At 38.0% G+C, this 21029-nt stretch overlaps 1 protein-coding gene across 1 annotated transcript in view; it reads right to left on the reverse strand.

The window, feature by feature from the left end:
- LOC150076907 (uncharacterized) overlaps positions 1 to 18895 on the reverse strand; it is a 153295-nt gene extending 134400 nt beyond the window's left edge. The window contains exons 1-2 of the mRNA XM_090385727.1: positions 18836 to 18895; positions 5969 to 6062 (exon numbers count right to left, since the gene is read on the reverse strand). Coding sequence (XP_090241853.1) covers positions 5969 to 6062; positions 18836 to 18873 — 132 coding nt within the window. The 5' untranslated portion in view covers positions 18874 to 18895. The remainder of the gene's footprint in view (positions 1 to 5968; positions 6063 to 18835) is intronic.
- Between the last annotated feature and the right edge of the window lie 2134 nt (positions 18896 to 21029).

A 21029-nucleotide genomic window follows, 5' to 3' on the forward strand; every position in this document is an offset into this window, starting at 1 on the left:
TTTAGGAAGGATGTAGACTTCAGTGAGTACAGAGAAGGGCAACAAGATTACTGAGGGGAACAAAGGAGACCTCTTACCAAGAAAGGCTCAATTAGTTCTGCAAATTGCAGCATTTGGAGACTAGGCACCTGTGAGGTGATCTGATTGAGGTGTATAAGGCCTTGTATGGGTTGAGCAGGCTCAATTCTGATGGGATTCTTCCTCTTGCTCAGATTACGAACCTGAGGGGGCATAAATTCAAATTGAGGAAAGACAGTTGTAGAATAGATGTGCGCAAATTTGCATTTAACCAGTGGGTAGTTGATTGCTGGAACAAACAAATTTCCATCTATCATTGTGGAAGTTGATAGCTTAAATAAATTCAAGGAGGAACTGGAGAAACTTTTAGGGGTAATGGATGTGTGAAATGGATTTTTTTTTTTTTTTTGGCTGATGCCTTGCTTTCTTGCATCACATGCCTCTACTATTACAAGCTTAAGTATGTACTGCGACAGTCAAGTTTTACTGTTGATAAAGGAAGCAGTCGCCTTTGAAAGCTATTGTTGTTTTATCACTTTTAATTTGTAATATTTCATATATTTTAATTTTATCACTTTTAACTCTACAGTTGTCAGTGTATTTTATTTTTACAACAAAATTTTATCCTGTCTTGTTTTATTTTAATAAAGTTTCAGTCATAGACAGTTGGTGCATTCCATTGCAGTTAGTAGGGCTGCGTTCCTGTGTGCCACCAGTAAGCAAAATAATATTTGCCTTAAATGTTGAATACTAAGTGTTAACCAATCAGAAAACAATATCGAAAAAAATTTCAGCATCCTCTTGAACTGCCGACCATAAGTAACACATACCTCCCCTACCCACTTGTGGTGGCCCTGACTGCAGTTATTGTGTCTGATAAGTTTTTCTTCTTATTATTTAGATTTAGTAAATGAGCTAATTAATTTCTGCAGATTGCATTCACTCAATAAACCTTTTGATCCATTTTAAGAAATCCAATTGCTTCATTTTTTTAGTTTTATAATTTAGTTACATTAGAAACATCAAAATGCTTTGTTTTTAATTAAGGTCTGTACTACTTTTAAACACCTGTATTATCCCTCCTTTCTTCTCTTTTACTGATTTTAGACTTGATGACAGAGCCCAAAGAGGATTCAAAATGTCATCCAATTTAGGGCAAGATTATTTGGAACTTACTTCATAGTGTGCCTGCACTATACTTAAGAACCAATAAACTATAATTATGACTGTTTATCACACGAAATTGTGTTTTTATGGCTTTAAATTTTATCTACCCATGCTGTGCCCTTCACAAATCCATATACATTGTTATTCAGCATTTCTGCATAAACTGTTTGAATAGTGTAGTTATTTGTTATAATGAAATTGTGTTACATTTTAACATAGTCTCTATTCCCAATGATAATCTTTCTCATTCATCTCTCTCATTTGTCACTCCTTTATTTTTCCTCCTACTCCTATTTTATTAAAATAGAAGGAGGGAGGAAATGCTTAATTTCTACAATTGAATTAGTAAACCAAGAAACAACTACACTGCACAAAAATCCCACAGAAGTCCCCATTGACTGGAGATGTGCAAATGTATCCCTAATTCACAAAGCAGGATAAAAAGAGTGACACAAGTAATTACAGACCTGCTAGTTTAACTTCTATTCCGAGGAAAATAACGGAATCACTGGTTAAAGAAGTAATGCAAGATCATCTAAACAAGAGTGCAGTTATAGTTCAGACACACCATGGGTTAGTTAATGGGAAATCTTGTGTGATCAATTTGATTGGATAGTAAAATGTCGTCACAAAGGAACAAGAAGCAAAAAATAATTTTGATATCATATACAGGTAGCCCTTGTATAACACGGTAGTTTGGTTCGTACAAAATCTCGTGTAATGCAAAACCGTGTTATACGGGACTAGGAACCAGTACAAAAAGGGGGGTTACGTTCCAAAATCTAACAAAAATATGCCATTTTTTTTATAACTATCGAAAACTTAATTTTTATAGTAGTAATAACTTAATATTTTAACTTTATTTTTATAATAGTAGGAACTTAAATAGTAATAACTGAACAAACCTTACAAACTGTGATACTTATATGTGAGATAATGTAAGTTCATTTAATTTTCTTCCTCTTCATCGCTGCTAAGCACAATCTCTTCGGCAGCATCAAGATTTCGTGTACCAGCTGCTCTCTTTAAAAGTCACGAACTGCACTCTTCAAAGTCATAATTATTTTTTATGATCTCAAACAAGCACAAGTTCAATAGCACAGAACCCACGAGATCTCCCAACAAAATACTGTACAATGGACCCCCACTTTAAATGATACGTGGAGATCAGAAGAATATTTTCCAGTTAGCAAAATAAAAATAAATTATCCTTACATACATAGCTTAATTAATATGTACTATAATATGTACATACTAATTGATATTTCTGTTTACGGACTTTTTTTTTTCTTTTCCTTTGGTTGTAAAATTGAAAACAGTAAAAATGATAAGCAATTAATAACAAAGAACATGGCATGAACAAGTTGCAAAAAATACGATACAGAGTAATGAGTTTCTGAAAATTTATTTATGTTTTTAATATGTTTGAATATTTCATGGAAGGGGAAACACATTTCACCACAATAACAAGAAAACCCACAGAATTCCAGCTGTCGGTACTATAGCAAATGCAAGGAGATCGAGTTTACTGTCCATTTAAATTGATTACACTAACAGAAAAGATCAATAAACCGGAAAGTGCAAATTGTTTTTATTGTTTTATGGTAGTGACCTCCAGAAATGTGCTTTAGAAAAATATCACGAAGGCAATAACAACTAGCGAATCAACAGCAGGGATTCACAGAAAGGAATGGAAATGTTGAAAATTACATCTAACATTGAAAATTACAGCAGGGTTTTCTCAACACAAAAGCTCAAAAATACCATGCTATGCGAGATTTCCAGCAATTCTCAAACCGTATTAGAGTGAAACCTTGCTGTAGAAGTACAAGGATTGCTGCAATTTTCAAACCATGTTGGAGAAAAACTGTGTTGTAGAAGTACAGTGCTATACAAGGATTGCTTGTATTGAATTTCAGGAAAGCTTTTGATATTGTTGCACATAAAAGACTGCTTGTACAAATCAGAGCACTATGGCATTAAGGCCATCCCTTTATCCATAGCATTGAGGCGCCTCTGTAGCCAGGTGGACAGGAACAGCAGTGCGTAGCACACGCTTCTTGATTAGACCGGTGTTTGAGCCTGTGACCACCAAATACGGAGGATGCGGAAAGGTCAGGGAATGACCACCGCATATCCCCGGAGCAATATGGCCTTAGTTGCTAATGCTCTAAAAACCAAATAACAACAACAACATTATCCATAGCATTGCTGCTATGCAGCCATCCCTTTATCCATAGCATTGCTGCTATGGATAAAGGGATGGCTGCATGGAAGAAGAAAGTAAGTGGTATTCAATGGACATTGCTTTTTGTGGACAAATGTTATTAGTGGATCCCCTAGAGTTCAGTGTTGGGCCCATTGTTGTTTTCTATATTTATCAATGATATTAATGAAGGTATATCAGGCTTAATGTCCAAGTTTGCAAATGATACAAAAGTTGGTAGGGTTGTTAATGACAGTACTGATGGTACACTGCTGCAACAGAATATAGAAAAGTTGGGCAAATGGGCTGAAAAGTGGCAACTGAAGTTTAACATTGACAAATGCAAAGTACTGCATATGGGTAGCAGTAGCCCCAGAGTAATGTACCAACTGTGCAATTCTACACTCGGGGTAATGAAGAATGAAAAAGACCTGGGGGTAATTGTACAGTCAGATATGAAGTTTCAGAGAGCAGTGCAGACAGGCTGCCAGAGCAGCTGATGGGATCTTGTCAATGATATACAGTAACTTTACTAGCAAGGATCAGGAGGTGATTATCCCTTTGTATAAGGCAATATTCAGGCCACACCTTGAGTACTGCATACAGGTCTGGAGGCCTCATTTTAGGAAGGATGTAGAGCTGCTGGAACAGGCTCACATCTGGTGAGTATGGGCTTGGCACACCCAGGGTCCTAAGCTGGATATCATCATTCTTCTCTTTCTTGGTGATTTCCTTTTGACACTCTCTCTCTCTCTCTCTCTCTCTCTCTCAGGGTAACTCGGGAATTGTTTTTTGGCTGGTGCAGCATAAGCCTCAAGCTTCCTTGCACCATATAGCTAGCAATAATAATAATAATAATAATAATAAAGTACAAAGGGCAATGAGATTGATGAAGGGAATAAAGGGGTGCTCTTACCAAGAAAGGCTTCAGTTCTGCAAATTGCAGTATCTGGAGAATAGACACCTATGAGGTGATCTGATTGAGGCTTTGAATGGTCTGAGCAAGCCCAATGCTGATGAGATTCTTCCTCTTGCTCAGATTACACGGAAATTTGCCTTTAGCTAGTAGGTGGTTGATTGCTGGAACAAACTTCCATCTGTCATTGTGGGAGTTGATAGCTTAAATAAATGCAAAGAAGAACTGGACAAACTTTTGGAGCGAATGAATAGGTGAAATGGGAAGGTTTTTTTCATTTTTTTTGGCTGATGCTGTATAAGCTTGCTTTCTTGCATCATATGCCACTACTAATGCTAAACTCATTACCTGCACTGTACTACTATGCTTCCTGTTACTAAACTGTTTATAACTCCCTTATTTAGCTTTACTGCCATGTTACAACAGTGAGTAGGTGAATCACACAACTTGACAATAAAAATAACTATTCAATTTAGCTAATTTTGCATTAACTGATTTAATTCTGGTTAACATCATTAATATCTTACAAATAACATATCTGTAGATGCAACTGTATTACTAGTATTATCTACAGATAAATGTATCTGTAGATAAACTTATTCAAAAATGGCTGTGATAATAACATATAACTGATTATAAAATTTTAAAAATCAACAGAGAAAACTAAATATAGCCTTCCTAATATGTTATTAGATATCCAAATTACAATACAAATCCATCAATTACAAACTATATCAAGATCAAAAGATATGTTAAGTCAGTTCCTTAGTCTGTTTTTGTTATTAACCCCTCTGGAGTCCAAATATGACCTCCAACAAGCAAAGCAGTGGTACTGCTTTAACTTGTGAAAAAAGCAAACAGTTACCCAGAAAATCTTCATAATATTCTATACTCAGTATTTCAACATTAATATATCATTTGACAAAATATATATTTAAGAAGAGAATCTATTTTTAGGCATGCTCACATATATACATATATATATGCTATGCACCTACTGACTTCACCATGTCCATCTGCATGTAATAGAGGGACTCTCAGAGGATGGATTTTGTATTTGGGCTTGTTAAAAATATTTGTCAGGCTACGTCAAATTTCACTAAAATCAGCAAACAGAATTCTGGCAATTATTATTTATTTTTTCCATAAACTTTGTATTGAAAAAGAAATTCATAGGCTAAATGCAGTTTTAATGCAATATTGTTAGCTTTAAACAATCTGTGCATGCTTCATGTGTACTGTTATGAATTCATGGATGTGACGTCACTTGTGAAGAGAGAAAGGAAAAAAGAGAGAAAAGAGACTTAAAAAAAAATAAAAGGAGATATGGAAGGAGAGTAATAAATATTATACATCTGTAATTTAATTAAATGGCTAAGTTTAGAGAACATAAACTTGGAGTTTTATCAAATGGTCTATAGAGTTATAATCTTTCTATTAATTGTTATTAACAGAAAAATTAATTTCTATTATTAGTAATTAATTGATAAGGAGATAACTAAATTTATTTTTCATTTCTATTAATCACAGAAAATGAAAAAAATCATTTAATTTAAAGAAAAAAAAATGGAACACACCAGAAATTTAACATATAGTGTACATTAACTGACTTGTTTGGTTTACATAGCAAACAATCATAAGTAAACAACAATAATACATACCAATCCCACTTTCAGGAGATGGGATCTGATAGTAGGACTGCTAAAATAACGAGCAAGATGCTGATCTGTCAAGCTATTATATGATCCAAGTGGTCTACACAACAAAAAAGAAATATGAGAGCACATACACACACACACACACACATATATATATATATATATATATATAGAAAAATATTAAAATTTACTAAAATTATATACATGTGCAGTGTATTTCACACTTGTTGATAACTGGCTTTTGAACAATTTCATCACATGAACTGTGAAATCTTATTAGCATGAATTATCAAATACTGTATATTAATATCATCAAATTTTCATAGTTACAGTAGGAATAATTAACAGACTACAACACATACAACAAAATAAATCTTTTCCATTTTTCATGGCCTACAAATAATTTGTTAATATTATATGTTAATATTTTGGTTATGTTTTAGTAAAAATATCCTGACAAGAATGCATAGAAAATTTAAAAAAAAAAAAAAAAAACAGACATGTAATTTGTTTTTAACCTGGCAGTAGTATTGCATTACCTGACAAGCCCTGTGGGAAAAATATTTAATCCTGCTGACTCACACAACAAATAAGGAAAAATGAGAACAGAAATATGAGTATGATGGTCAGGAATTAGTAGTTGTTACTTTTATACTTTCTTAATGGTGTCTTTAGTCTTCTAAGTGCTTTTTTTTTTTTTTTTTGTCTGTTTATATTTTTGTTCACTTTGTATAAACTAGAGGACCTGTGAGGCTATGAGACATAACACCAGGGGCTCACATCTGGTGAGTATGGGCTTGGTGCACCCAGGGTCCTGAGCTGGCTGGATATCATCATTCTTCCCTTTCTTGGTAATTCCCTTCTACTTTTGATACACACACACACACTCACTCACTCCACTGCCTGACGATATCAACAACAAAGACGTCCTCCGTCCTGCTAAAAGGCAAGCTTGATATACGTAGACCGCCACAAATAAAGGTGGGACCTACCACAATAAAATTAGTGACCCAGTTAAAATATTTAGGAGTTATACTGGATGGTAATCTTACCTTTAAACACCATCTAACTTATATCAGAGCCAAAATCAAAAGATACTCTGGATTGGTGGCTAGGATCGTCAGGCGGGACTGGGGGTTAAACCAACGCACCCTGTCATTGTTTTATAAAACAACCTTCCTACCGATCATCACTTACGCCTCAGCAATATGGTTTTCCAAAACAGGAACTGTAGTAAACCGACGCATCCTTGATGCAACGCAAAGAACAATCCTACTGACAGTTACACGTGCTTGTAGGACAACCAGTACCCACGCGCTGCAGGTCTTGGCCGGAGCTCTTCCCCTTGACTTAGAGATCATGCGTAGGGGAATGAACTACCACATAGAGAAAGGAATACCTTGTACATACCATGGCTATACTGTGGACGTTAATGCACCACAAAAAAATGAAAAGACAAGGCTGCAAAAACACCTGATGCAAGTTTGGCAGGAGCGTTGGGCCAACTCAAATAAGGGAAATATCACCAGGAAATTCATTCCGAAAATCGACAGGATGTACCCCAGTCCCCCAACTTGGTTTCAACCTGGCTTATATACCACCTATTTATTGACTGGTCACGGGGCCTTTAAAGCCAAGCTGGCAGCGCTGGGGATTGAGGTGGATCCGAGATGTTCCTGTGGGGAGCTTGAGTGCTGGGAGCACATTATGTATGATTGCAACCATTATGAGGACCTCAGGTGCAGACTGATCACTGCAATACACTACCTCCCCAAGAACTTGGAATCACATCTATTGGACTCACTTGAGGAATACAGGGAGCTAAAGGAATATGCCCAAAAACTATTTGGTAGGCGTAAAACACTGATAGCCATCTACAGAAGAAGATAAAAAAAAAAAAAAAAAAAAAGGAGACACAGAACACGCGTGGAGATGACTCAAGGAGAACCTCGCCCAGGAACCTGCTTACTACTAATCATCTAAAACCAGCTATCGCAAGAATAACCCCATGGAGCTGCGGATCTTTCCATGATGAAGAGAACCACAGCCATAGCTAACAGACCAACAATGGACCTGACCAGTGTTCCTAGCTGAGGAAAAATATGGCTATCAATGACAGAGAAGACCAACGAAGATAGAGAAACTCCAAGTTGCTGCCTCAACGGAGCCATATTGGCTCTATGCTCTGCACTCTCTTGTGCAGTGCAATTCTTTTACTCCCACTCCCGGCAGGGGAGGGAGGTGACGGCTTGCTGTCGCCTCTCTTCCCTGCCACACCATTTCTTCCCTCTGGTGGGGCATGGGCATGCCTCACTGAAAAATTGGGGGTCACCTACCCTATCGACCCTCTTCTTCCTATTTCACCCCCCAGCCTTCACTCTCCCCTCCCAGCACTTTTTCTTGCACAGCGTATAGCCCTACACGTCCAAATTTAAAATACACCAAAAATTTTCGCCCAACCTTTTAGGCACTTTAGAACAGGCTTTCAGCGTCAAACCCCATATTAGTGCTTTAATGTAAGTGATTTAAAATCAACCGCGGTCGTTCCAATTTTATTTTAGGTCCTAGCCACTAAAATCCCAGGAAAGTAAGTGGCAGGACCTGCCAGAGTACAATTGACTCAATGGTAACACCCGGCTAGCCTCCACGTGGCGAGGTATGGGCAACGTCTGGTCCCATTAGGGGCCTGGCGGCCAATAAGCCGGAGAAACAATGGGCACAACATATAACACTACTCATGACCCACACACTTCTAAATCTCTGGCTTTGACAGGGTACTGTCACCGATACATAGAACATTCGCGGAGATGGGAGAAATCCCAGGAGCCGCTAGACCCTCAATACCTCATACCTCACTCACTCACTCACTCTCACTCTCTCTCTCAGGGTAACTCAGGATTTTTTTTTTTTTTTTTTTGGCTGGTGCAGCATAAGCCTCAAGGTTCCTTGCACCATGCAGCTAATAATAATAATAATAATAAAAATATAGTGAAAAACTGCTTTTCATCACAATGGCAGGTTTTCTACAATCCAAAAGCTACTCAAAGTTCAACACTTGGCTATGTGGGTATTATTGCAGAAACTAAGAGAAATTCCAGTACAGTTTGTTACCAAAAACAGCAACTCAGTTAACCCCAGAGAATTTTCATAGAATTAATGTTACAAGAACCTTAGAAAAAAAGGATATGAATGCTATGAGAGATTCTTGCACTGCTTCTATTAGAATGAGCAGAAGCCTGAAAAACAAGATGCATGGTATTTCAGAGACTGCTGGGAGCCATTGCAGTACAAGTAAACACATGGGTTGTGTTAGGGTAGCTAAGAATAGAAACAGGTGCAGGTATACTTGCGTGTACACCAATGCTAGGAGTTTAGTAAATAAATTTGATGAATTTGAGGTATTGCTCAAAACATCAAAGGCCGATATTGTTGGGATATCAGAGACGTGGTGTCACACAGATATAAGGGATGCAGAAATGCAATTTGGGGAGTACAACGTCTACAGAAAGGATAGACAGGATAGGAAGGGGGGAGGGGTTATGCTATTAGTTAAGAAACACATAAAAACCAAGGAAGTGAAGCCAGTCGACATCGCTGGACAGTGCAGTGTTGAGTCAGTTTGGTGTGACATAAGCATTGGGAGATCAAAATTGAGAGTAGGAGTGTGCTATAGGCCTAATGACTCTGATGAGTATAATAAGGAACTGTACAGGGAAATAGAGTGGGCCAGTAAATCAGAGAGTCTTATAATGGGAGATTTTAATTTCCCAGATATTGACTGGAATTTGGGGGCTGGTTACTCACACACTAGCAGGGCTTTTGTGGATTTATTGGATGATTGTTTTCTACATCAGCATGTTCGGGAGGCAACTAGAGGGAGTAATACTCTTGATTTGATTATCAGCAGTGATTCTTCATGCATTAAGAATCTGCAGATAAATGAACCACTAGGTGGCAGTGATCACAGTGTGCTGAAGTGGGATTTACTGAAAGAGGTAACTACCATTAGGGGTAAAGGGAAGGGTTATTGCTTCCGTAAAGGCGACTACGATGGACTGAGACAGTATTTAAATTCTATACAGTGGGACCAACTGATGATGTTACCAACAGCAAATTCAAAATGGGAAGCATTCAAAGAACTTATCTTGGAAGCTACTAGGCTTTACATACCAACTAAAAAATATTGTTCAAGGTTTAGGCCAAAATGGATGTCAGATGAACTAATGAGGCATATGGCAGAGAAGAAAAATGCATGGGATACTTACAAATTAACACATGACACAGAAGCCTATGATAGATACAAGTTGATATGCAACCAAGTTACAAAGGAGGTTAGGCAGGCGAAGGCAGATTACGAGAAATCCTTGGCAAGGGATGCAAAGAAAAACAGCAAAGAGTTCTTTACTTATGTAAACTCTAGAAGGAAGGGGATGAATCAGATTGGTCCACTTGATATTGATGGGTCAACTGTTGATGATCCTGCTCAGGTAGCTAACAAACTAAATGAACATTTTGCATCGACATTCACACATGAGGAGTTATTCAGCAAGGGGAATGCCAGAGGTGTATTCAACTCTAGCAGTAAGCTACAGAATCTTGAAATAACTGGGAGTAAAGTGGAGGAGAAACTGTTGAAGATAAACACAAGAAAGGCACCCGGGGTGGATGGGATCTATCCAGTTATATTAAAGGAGGCAGCAAAGGAAGTAAGCAAACCCTTAGCCATAATTATGAGAGCTTCCTTGGACTCAGGGGAGGTACCCATAGACTGGAAATGTGCAAATGTGACCCCAATTCACAAAGGAGGATCAAAGGCTGACACAAGTAATTATAGACCTGTGAGCTTAACTTCTGTTCCAGGAAAATTAATGGAGGCACTGGTTAAAGAAGCACTGCAGGATCATTTAGATTTAGACAAGACTTCAGTTATAGCTCAGACACAGCATGGTTTTGTTAAGGGGAAGTCTTGCCTGACCAACTTGATTGGATACTATGATGCAGTCACAAAAGAACTGGATGCAGGGAATAACTTTGATATTATATACTTGGATCTTAGAAAGGCTTTTGATACTGTTGCACATGGAAGACTGCTACACAAATTGGAGCAGTGTGACATTGGAGGCAAATTGCTGCTATGGATAAAGGGGTGGTTGAGGGGGAGAAGACAGAGAGTGGTAATCAATGGACACTGCTCATCGTGGACTAATGTTATTAGTGGAGTCCCTCAGGGCTCAGTGTTGGGTCCATTATTGTTTTCTGTATTTATAAATGATATTGATGATGGTATATCAAGCTTAATGTCCAAGTTTGCAGATGATACAAAGGTTGGCAGGGTTGTCAAGGACACTACTGACACTATGCTGCTGCAACAGGATCTGGAAAGGTTGAGCAGATGGGCTGAGAGGTGGCAAATGAAGTTTAACATTGACAAATGTAAAGTACTACACATGGGAAAAAGCAACCCCAGAGCAACGTATCAACTCTGTGGTACTACACTGACAGTGGTAGAGAATGAAAGGGACTTGGGGGTGATTGTGCAGGCAGATATGAAGTTCTCTGAGCAGTGCAGACGGGCTGCAAGAGTAGCTCATGGAGTATTGTCAATGATATACAGGAATTTTTCCAGCAGGGATAAGGAGGTGATCATTCCATTGTATAAGGCAATGGTCAGGCCACACCTAGAGTACTGTATACAGGTCTGGAGGCCTCATTTCAAGAAGGATGTAGAGCTGCTGGAACGAGTACAGAGAAGGGCAACAAGATTAGTGAATGGAACAAAGGGGTGCTCTTACGAAGAAAGGCTTAAGTTTTGCAAATTACAGTGTCTGGAGACTAGGCACCAGCGAGGGGATCTGATAGAGGTGTATAAAGCCTTGAATGGTTTAAGCATGCTCAATGCTGATGGGATTCTTCCTCTAGCTCAGAAAAATCACCTGAGAGGGCATAAATTCAAATTGAGGAAAGACAGATGTAGGATAGACATGCGGAAATTTGCCTTTAGCCAGCGGGTGGTTGGTTGGTGGAACAGACTGCCATCCCTTGTGGTGGAGGTTGATAGCCTAAATAAGTTTAAGGCTCAGCTGGACAGGTATTTTGAACGAACAGAGGGGTGAAGTGGAAGTGGGTTTTTTTTTTTTTTTTTTTTTTTGGCTGATGCTGCATAAGCTTGCTTTCTTGCATCAAATGCCTCTACTAATGCTAATGCTAAATGCTATCTTGTTTACACTGCTCATCGTGGACTAATGTTATTAGTGGAGTCCCTCAGGGTTCAGTGTTGGGTCCATTATTGTTTTCTGTATTTATAAATGATATTGATGATGGTATATCAAGCTTAATGTCCAAGTTTGCAGACGATACGAAGGTTGGCAGAATTGTTAAGGACACTACTGACGCTATGCTGCTGCAACAGGGTCTGGAAAGGTTGAGCAGATGGGCTGAGAGGAGGCAAATGAAGTTTAACATTGACAAATGTAAAGTACTACATATGGGAAACAGCAACCCCAGAGCAATGTATCAACTCTGTGGTACTACACTGACAGTGGTAGAGAATGAAAAGGATCTGGGGGTAATTGTGCAGGCAGATATGAAGTTCTCTGAGCAGTGCAGATGGGCTGCAAGAGTAGCTCATGGTGTCTTGTCAATGATATACAGGAATTTTTCTAGCAGGGATAAGGAGATGATTATTCCCTTGTATAAGGCAATGGTCAGGCCACACCTTGAGTACTGTATACAGGTCTGGAGGCCTCATTTCAAGAAGGATATAGAGCTGCTGGAATGAGTGCAGAGAAGGGCAACAAGATTAGTGAATGGAACAGAGGGTTGCTCTTACAAAAAAAGGCTTAAGTTTTGCAAATTACAGTGTCTGGAGACTAGACACCGGTGAGGTGATCTGCTAGAGGTGTATAAAGCCTTGAATGGTTTGAGCATGCTCAATGCTGATGGGATTCTTCCTCTTGCTCAGAATAATCACCTGAGAGGGCATAAATTCAGATTGAGGAAAGACAGATGTAGGATAGATGTGCGAAAATTTGCCTTTAGCCAGCGGGTAGTTGGTTGGTGGAACAGACTTCCATCCCTTGTTGTGGAAGTTGATAGCCTAAATAAATTTAAGGCTGAGCTGGACAGGTATTTCGAATGAACGGAGGGGTGAAATGGAAGTGGTTTTTTTTTTTGTTTTTTTTTGGCTGATGCTGCATAAGCTTGCTTTCTTGCATCATATGCCTCTACTAATGCTAATTTCATGTCTAAATTTAATATACATTATACAGGGTGTTTCAAAAATGATGGTCAATAATTTAAAGGTGAAAAGTACAAACTAAAATAAGCAAAAAAGTCCCAGTGAACGTTGGGCAGCAAATGAACCATTTTCGAGATAATGCACATTTTCTGTTAAGATCTGCCACTGACTCTGGAAGGGTAGTCTGTATTGCTGAGTTCTTCTACACGCTGGATATGGTAGGGATACAGTAACTGGCGATGTAAAATTCACCACATGCTGCTATGACTCAGCACACACTCTTGCAGAGCAACCCTCCTTGTCGAAATTCCTGGATTTTGTTTTATTCTTTCTAACACCCTTTCCTCGACATTAGGTGTTATGCTTCTGGGCTTACCTGCTCGTACTTCATGTGCAAAGTGCCCATGTTCTCTAAGGTTGATGTACCCTGATGAATGTGAGCCTGTTGGGCTGCCTTCCGCAGGAAAATGCTTCTTGGTACAAACATGCAGCCTCAAGTGCACTGCCATTGGCTTTACCATACATGAAGTGCATGTCCACATACTCTTCATTGCTGTAACCTCTTTCCACGTTGACTATCCTTTGACAAGTACTAGTATGCCTGCTACGTCTCAGAGTGTTGAGAGAGGGGAAAGGGAGAGAATGAGCATAACCTAACCTAAACAAACAAGTCAGTGGTGGATCCCAACTCTGTACAGTTCACCTTGTCAGTGGTGGATCCTAACTAGAAATGTGCAATATCTCAAAAACGATTCACTTAAGAATCCATGTTTACTAGGTTTTTTTGCATATTGTAATCTGTATAGTTCACCTTTAAATTATTGATCATCGCTTTTGAAACACCCTGTATACATTTAATTTAAGGGGAAAAACCTTGTTTATCTTGTTATCTTGTTTGAATTTCATGTTTTTAATACACATTATATACATAAACAGAATTAATATAAATTTATTATTTCTTTTTCACTGAAACACATTAATTTCAAGATTTTTTTTTTTAAATACTGGCTCAATTTATTTTGTTGGAGTAATGTTGAAGTTTTGTTCAATTAGTCAAGCATTAGCAAATGCCTACACAAATTTAAATATGACAGAGATTAATCGTTTCATGTTTCTGTTCTATGCTACAAACATTTTTCTGAAAATTTAAGTATAATTAATAAACTTTTTTTTTTTAATTAAAACTAATCAGTACTTTTAGTGGCCAAAAAACAAACACAAAATTTCAATTATTATTAAAATAATGCAGAAATAACATTAATAAGCATTGCTACCTACTGGTAGAAGGTCAAGCATTAGCAAATTCTAAACACAATTCAAAAATTAATATTTTTTTCAAATATTAAAGTAAAACGATATAAATACTATTTGGTATTGTTCTATATAATCCCTTAGGAGTATAATTAATTAATATTAATTAATTATAAAAAACGTTCCTTTAACTTTATAAACTATAAATTTCTAGCAATGCAAATGTGATTTGATAACATAACTACATAACATAACCTAAAATAGTATTTATTGCCATTGCATAACCTGAAAATAGTGTACCATTATTATACACTGGTGTGCAAAATTTAAGGACCAGTCAGATTTTCATCTGTAGCTTCTCATAGGAGTGACCTGGATATGGGAAAAGCATACCAAAGGAACCTCATGAGGTACAGAAATGATGAAAGAAACAACAATGGAAACAAAACAGCATGGAGGGATTTTATTCAAAAATGGCAACATAGCACTGGCTTCATGATACGGATGCATCCCTGCCAAAGATGGAACAAAGGGAAGAGGTGGTCCTCAGTAGGAGATATGGCCACCCCTAATGTCAAGGCAGGCTTTGCACTGCCTGTCCATACTTAGAACAATGTTGTTGATAAGTTCTTGCATAACATCATCCATTCCTCTGTCAGCGCTATCTTCAGCTGGTGAACATTTTCTGGTGGGTGTGGACGTGCCGCTAGGCATCTTCCCAGAGCATACCATATGTGTTCGATGGGATTTAGATCGGTGGAACAGGCAGGCCAATCCATACAAACAATGTCCTCACTTTCCAAAAGCTCAACAGCTGCAGTGCAATGGGGTGTGGCGTTATCATCCATAAACACGAACTCGGGGCAATGGCACCTCAGAACAGATGCACATGGGGAAGGATTACCTCAGTACAGTAGCGTGCACCAGTTACAGTACCACTTTCCAGTATCTGGAGTTGTGTATGTCTATCCAAGATAACACCTCCCCAGATGAGAACACCTCGACCACCATATCGATCCCTTTCAGTGATGTTTGCAGGGTGATACCGTGTGCTAACCTCTTGCCAGATTAGCTGACGTCCAGAATCGCTGCTGAGACTGAATCTACTCTCATCAGTAAAGAGTACCTTAAGTAAAGAAGTTGTGGTTGTAACCTTTAGAAATAGTGTTGGTCAGGAAAATACCTCACTGCCTGTTTGCACTATTCAGAGAATTTTGTGTCAAATATATCTTTTTTTATATTTTATGAAAGAAGATGTATTTTATACCTTCTTTCATCTTCTCAACCTCCAACCCATGCACATATAGGTTCTAATACCCCAAACACGAGAGGGTCTAATACCTCTCGTGTTTGGGGTTTTCATAATAAAAAAATAAAGAAATTGTACAATTACCCCTAGGTTTTTTTTCTTATAAATTACTTTGAGTTTGGTACAACCCAAATGGTAAGTTATTCTGGGATTATTGCTATCCAACTGCAGTGTTTTATATTTATCAATATTAAAACTTAATTGCCATTTTTCAGCCCATCTACTTATGTCTATCCAGATCTTCTTGAAGTGCATTCCCTGATTACTGTCATTAACCATTATACCCATCTTTGTATCATCAGCAAATTTATACATAAAACTTGAAATGCCTACATCAATGTCATTAATAAATATTAAAAACAGTAAGGGACTCCCAACACCGACTCCTATGGTGTTGTCATACAACACCATAGGAGTCAGCGTTGTCAAAATTATTTTTTCGATACAGTTCCTTCGTCATGACATCAGTAGCTAATCAGAATCAGGCATGATTTACTTTTAACAATCCAATGCTGTGATTGTTTTATGGTTCCACTCCTATCAAGATGATCTTGCAATACTTCTTTAATTATTGATTCCATTATTTTACTTGGCAGAGAGGTCAAACTTACAGGTATGTTGTTACTCACTTCACCCTTCAAAACTGCTGTTGTGAATAGGAGATAAGATTTGCACTTCTCCAATCGATAGGGGCTTCTCCTGAATCTAGGAATGCACTCATCGTTATGGCTAAGGGTTTAATTACCTCCACATCTTATTTTAATATGACTGAATAGAATCTATCTCCAGATACTTTGTTCACTTTTAACTACTGTAATTTCTCTTCCATCTTACTTTTTGTTATTATAAAATCATTTAACCCCCAAGCAAATTTTGATATACTTCTGCTAACCCCATCTCTAAAAACCTGTTCAGCATTCTAATCCCAATATTTTGAATGTGCTTTCTGATATCGATGACACCTTTGATCTTACCAATTAGCATAAAAAAGCAAAAGAATCTCGGTTAATTATGTAAAAAAAAAAATTAGAGATTAATAAACATAAACTTATCAAATTTTAAATATTGAACCAGTTTCATTGAGTACATGACTGGCAAACAGTATACAGTACAGAACTCTAGTATAAAAAAAGTTCTAAGACAGCAAATATAGAAACAGGATACACACATATCCTAGCTCATCATGACTGGAATCCAACTGTCTTTTTTCTTTTTTTTTTTTTTTTTTGTTTACTTCATTTTGTTATCATACATTTAATCTGTTATCCTGATAGACCTCTTTCTTCGAAATTACAAAACGTTTTGTGTACCATCGCACTGTGGTACATGGATTAACTTGCTCATTAAATTTTAAATTTCAAAAAATACTCCATGATATATAGATACACACACACATCACTCACTGGCTGCAATAGAGCATTACTCAAAAATCGCAATTCTGAGATAATCTATGAGAAAAATTTGGCTTTTAAAATGAGTTTCCTTAGAAACAAAGAAATTATGTGATTGCTGAAATATATTGTGATTCATCTCATCATACTCAGTGATACTCAAAATTGGGATGGCTTGATCAACATTCCCCTAGGAATGTTGATCAAGGTTACCCATAAGGGAATGTTGATTCCCTTATGGGTAACCAGAATTTCAAAAATTTAACCCCCCTTTTGAATTGTGCCACTACTGCATCAACAAACACTCAAAATTTATGACTTGAGTCTCCTCAAGGTAGAAGGTAATTAGGATGAAGAACAGAACAAAAAAAAAAAAAAAAAAAAAAAAACATTAAACAAGAACTTTGTTTATATTCCTAAACTCGGGAACATGTACGACTACACTTTAATCTTTGAGAACATAATTGTGGTAAAGCATAAATAAGAACAAGAAGTTAGTATGAAATTATTGGTGTACAAACAAGCAAAAATTTGGAAAAATTTATAGTCATTCTTAGAAAAATTTAATCCTTCCATAAATTAACTTTTAGACTTATAAAAACCAGCATGACATTTGGGAACTGTGTTATTGTTTGGCAAACATTGGAATTCGCTGTGCTTCTTTTTTGAAATTGGAATGTAATTCTTGTAGGCTTTTTTCAATTCAAAATCTACAAATGACTCCACAAGGTTTTCTTGTTTTACTAGCTTTAATATTAACTGATTTATAATCGTTCTGTTTGTATGATGTTTTATAAAAGAAAGAGGTTTTTCTACTTTAAAGATAGCAATGTCATTACATTCATAGCTTCATCAGCATTTTCGTTAAATTTCATAGAAGTATGTCGGGCCAAATCTTTCAGGTTGTAAAAATTGTCATCACCCTTCTCTGTCACCTTGAAAGGGTTTCCTATCCTTCTGGCAGTTCTAGCTAATGTAACATATTGTGATGGGATGAATACAGTGCACACTCTTTATTAATGAGTGTGCACAGTCACCCTCGTTTTGCGTATGAGCTACAACACGATATTTGTATGCAATGGTTTTAATTCGAAAGTTTGCCACAGCATACAAATAGGCAGTTATAATAAATATGTTCTTCTGTTGTTCTCCCCCCCCCCCACAGTTGTCTGAATAAAACTAAGTAGCACAAAATAACGTAAACTACTTTGAGTACAATAATGGCAACTGATATTATAAGCAAGAAGGTCCTATTACACTGCAATACTGGCACAACTCAAAAATGGTCACTGCTGTACACAGACCGCGCTCTATTCAGTCCCAAGGTAGGGGGCACACTGAAGAAGTACCACTGTCGACGCTTCTCGATGCTGTAAAAACTACAACGGCATAACGACACTTGTGCCAATTAGCGAGGAAATATCGACTCACTTTGTACTGTTATTGCATAAATGTAGAGTCCACTATCCCAACTTCATTAGTTGCATCAACTCAAAAATTAAGAATTTTTTAGTTGTGCCACTATTCCAGCCAGTGAGCGATATATCATATATATTACCACAAACTACGGCAAGAAATATATCAAATCTTAATACACAGCAAACTGCAACAAAAAAGAGAGAGGCATCAAGAGCAAGCAAACAGTAAAAAAATGTTATTTTATTGCATTGCTATTTATTTACCCTTTGAACTTCTTATTTGATGCTGCAACTGTCCACATGTTTTTCCATCATCTCTAACTTCAGTTTTTTAAATTGTTAATTTGTGTAATCATGAGGCTTCTATAATTCAATTACTGAACATAAGGCTTTCATTAATTTATAATGTAGGCTTTCATTAATTTTATAGTGTAGTTACACTACTCGTAGGCTTCTATAAATAAATAAACTGATTTAAAGAGAATACCGATTATCATCAACAAATACATTAAAGTACCGCGCCCTCTATGGGCTTGGCAAACCCAGGATCCTGAGCTGGATATCATCATGCTTCTCTTTCTCTCTCTCTCTCAGGGTAATGCGTATTTTTTTTTTTTTTTTTTTTGGCTGGTGCAGCATAATACACATCATTTCATTCCCGTTTTTTCGCTTGCTCAGTGGGTAGCCACATCTCCAATATTCAGGATGCCCAGTCATCGTCGTTTAGATGATTCTTTGAAATGGCAGGCAGTTCGGCGACTTGAAGCTGGGCAGTCGCAGGCAGAGGTGGTACATTGATTTAATGTGACATGCAATGTCATCAGGGCACTGTGGAAGCAGTTTCAGGAGACAGTAACCATTCCAAGAAGAGCTGATCAAGGTCGCCAGAGGGCTACGTCAACCAGAACACACTGCTATCTGGCTCTAACAGCAAGATGGACCCCTACGATGTCCTGTCTTTTTTTTTTTTTTTTTTTTTTTTTGTTAGTTGCTGTCGCATCGGCTTCTGTGGCCATAATACACTTCCCAAAGTTTTTGTATTTTACTCTGATCCAAGCCCGAGGCGGAATTCGAACCCGCGACCTTTGGGTTGGCTCTAATTCACCCCTGGGGGGTTGTATACAGAATAACAACAAATAAACTCCCCAGGGGAGAAGTCATCCCCGCAACAAAGACGCCGCTAGGGACTTATACCAAGACCTGGCAAGATAATAACAACATCTTGGACATATTACTCCCACTACACCAGAACAGCAACAATTATGTCAAGACAATGATACCAATACTACCACCAATAAGGAAGAACCGCTGACTATCATTGAACTTCACACTGCTGCAGCAAAATTGCGCAACAAGAAATCACCGGGTATCGACCTACTGTAGCCTAAAATCGTCAAGCCATCGAGACCACACCCTCTTTAATCACTGCCTTAATAAGAGATGCTTTCCACAAGCTTGGAGAACTGCCAATTTCGCTTAATCCTAAAAAGACCAAACAAGCAACAGGACCTTCCGGAGTCATACCGACCGATAGTCCTTCTCTCAGTACTAAGTAAACTCTTTGAACACCTCCTCAAAGATAGAATCGAAACCTGCGACATGGCTGCAGGCCTTCAATCACAGAATCAATTCGGCTTTAGAAGGGGCTGCTCCACTCTGGATGCCCTGGAAAACATTACCAGAGCTGCTGAAACAACAAACCATAAATATCTACTTGTAATCGCAATAGGTTTTGCCAGGGAATTTGACACCCTATGGTGGCCAAGTGTCCTTGGCAGACTCCGGAAGGCCAACATCCCGGCTAACCTATACCAATGCATCAAAACATATTTTGGCAACAGAATGGTTGTCATAGAAACTCTATATCGTTCTATTACCAGACAGATCTTCAGAGACTGCCAACAGGGCTCAGTCTTGTCTTCGCTCTTCTGGAACATGGTTGGTTCTCGACGGTTTTCTAAACCTAGACCTAGGTCGTGTGGCAACTCAGGCATATGCGGACGACTTGACCCTGGTACTGCGAGAGGACAGCAGAGCCATGCTAGAAACTTCTGCTACTCGTGTTGACACCTTACAGAATTGGACCGATGATAACAATCTCTGCATATCCTCAATGAAGACCAACTCAGTACTGCTAAAATGTACCCTGGACATCAGGAGACCACCCCAAATCCGCATCCAAGGCACAACAATTAAGCTCACAAAGGAATTGAAACACCTCGGGGTTGTCCTAGAAAATAACCTCTCATTCACCCTCATCTGACCTACATACAGAAAAAGATCAGAAGATACTCTGCTCTGTTCATGAGGGTCTCCCGCAAGGATTGGGGCCTGCGGAGGAGATCCCTCAAGCTATTCTATAAAACCGTATTCCTGCTTGCCATAACGTATGCCGCTGGCGTGTGGTACCGGAAGGGCACCACGGCTGTCAACAGAAGAAAAATGGACACCATGCAGT

The sequence above is a fragment of the Mastigoproctus giganteus genome, chromosome 12 (assembly GCF_048544385.1).
Source record: "Mastigoproctus giganteus isolate SK-2022 chromosome 12, ASM4854438v1, whole genome shotgun sequence".
NCBI lineage: Eukaryota > Metazoa > Arthropoda > Arachnida > Uropygi > Thelyphonidae > Mastigoproctus > Mastigoproctus giganteus.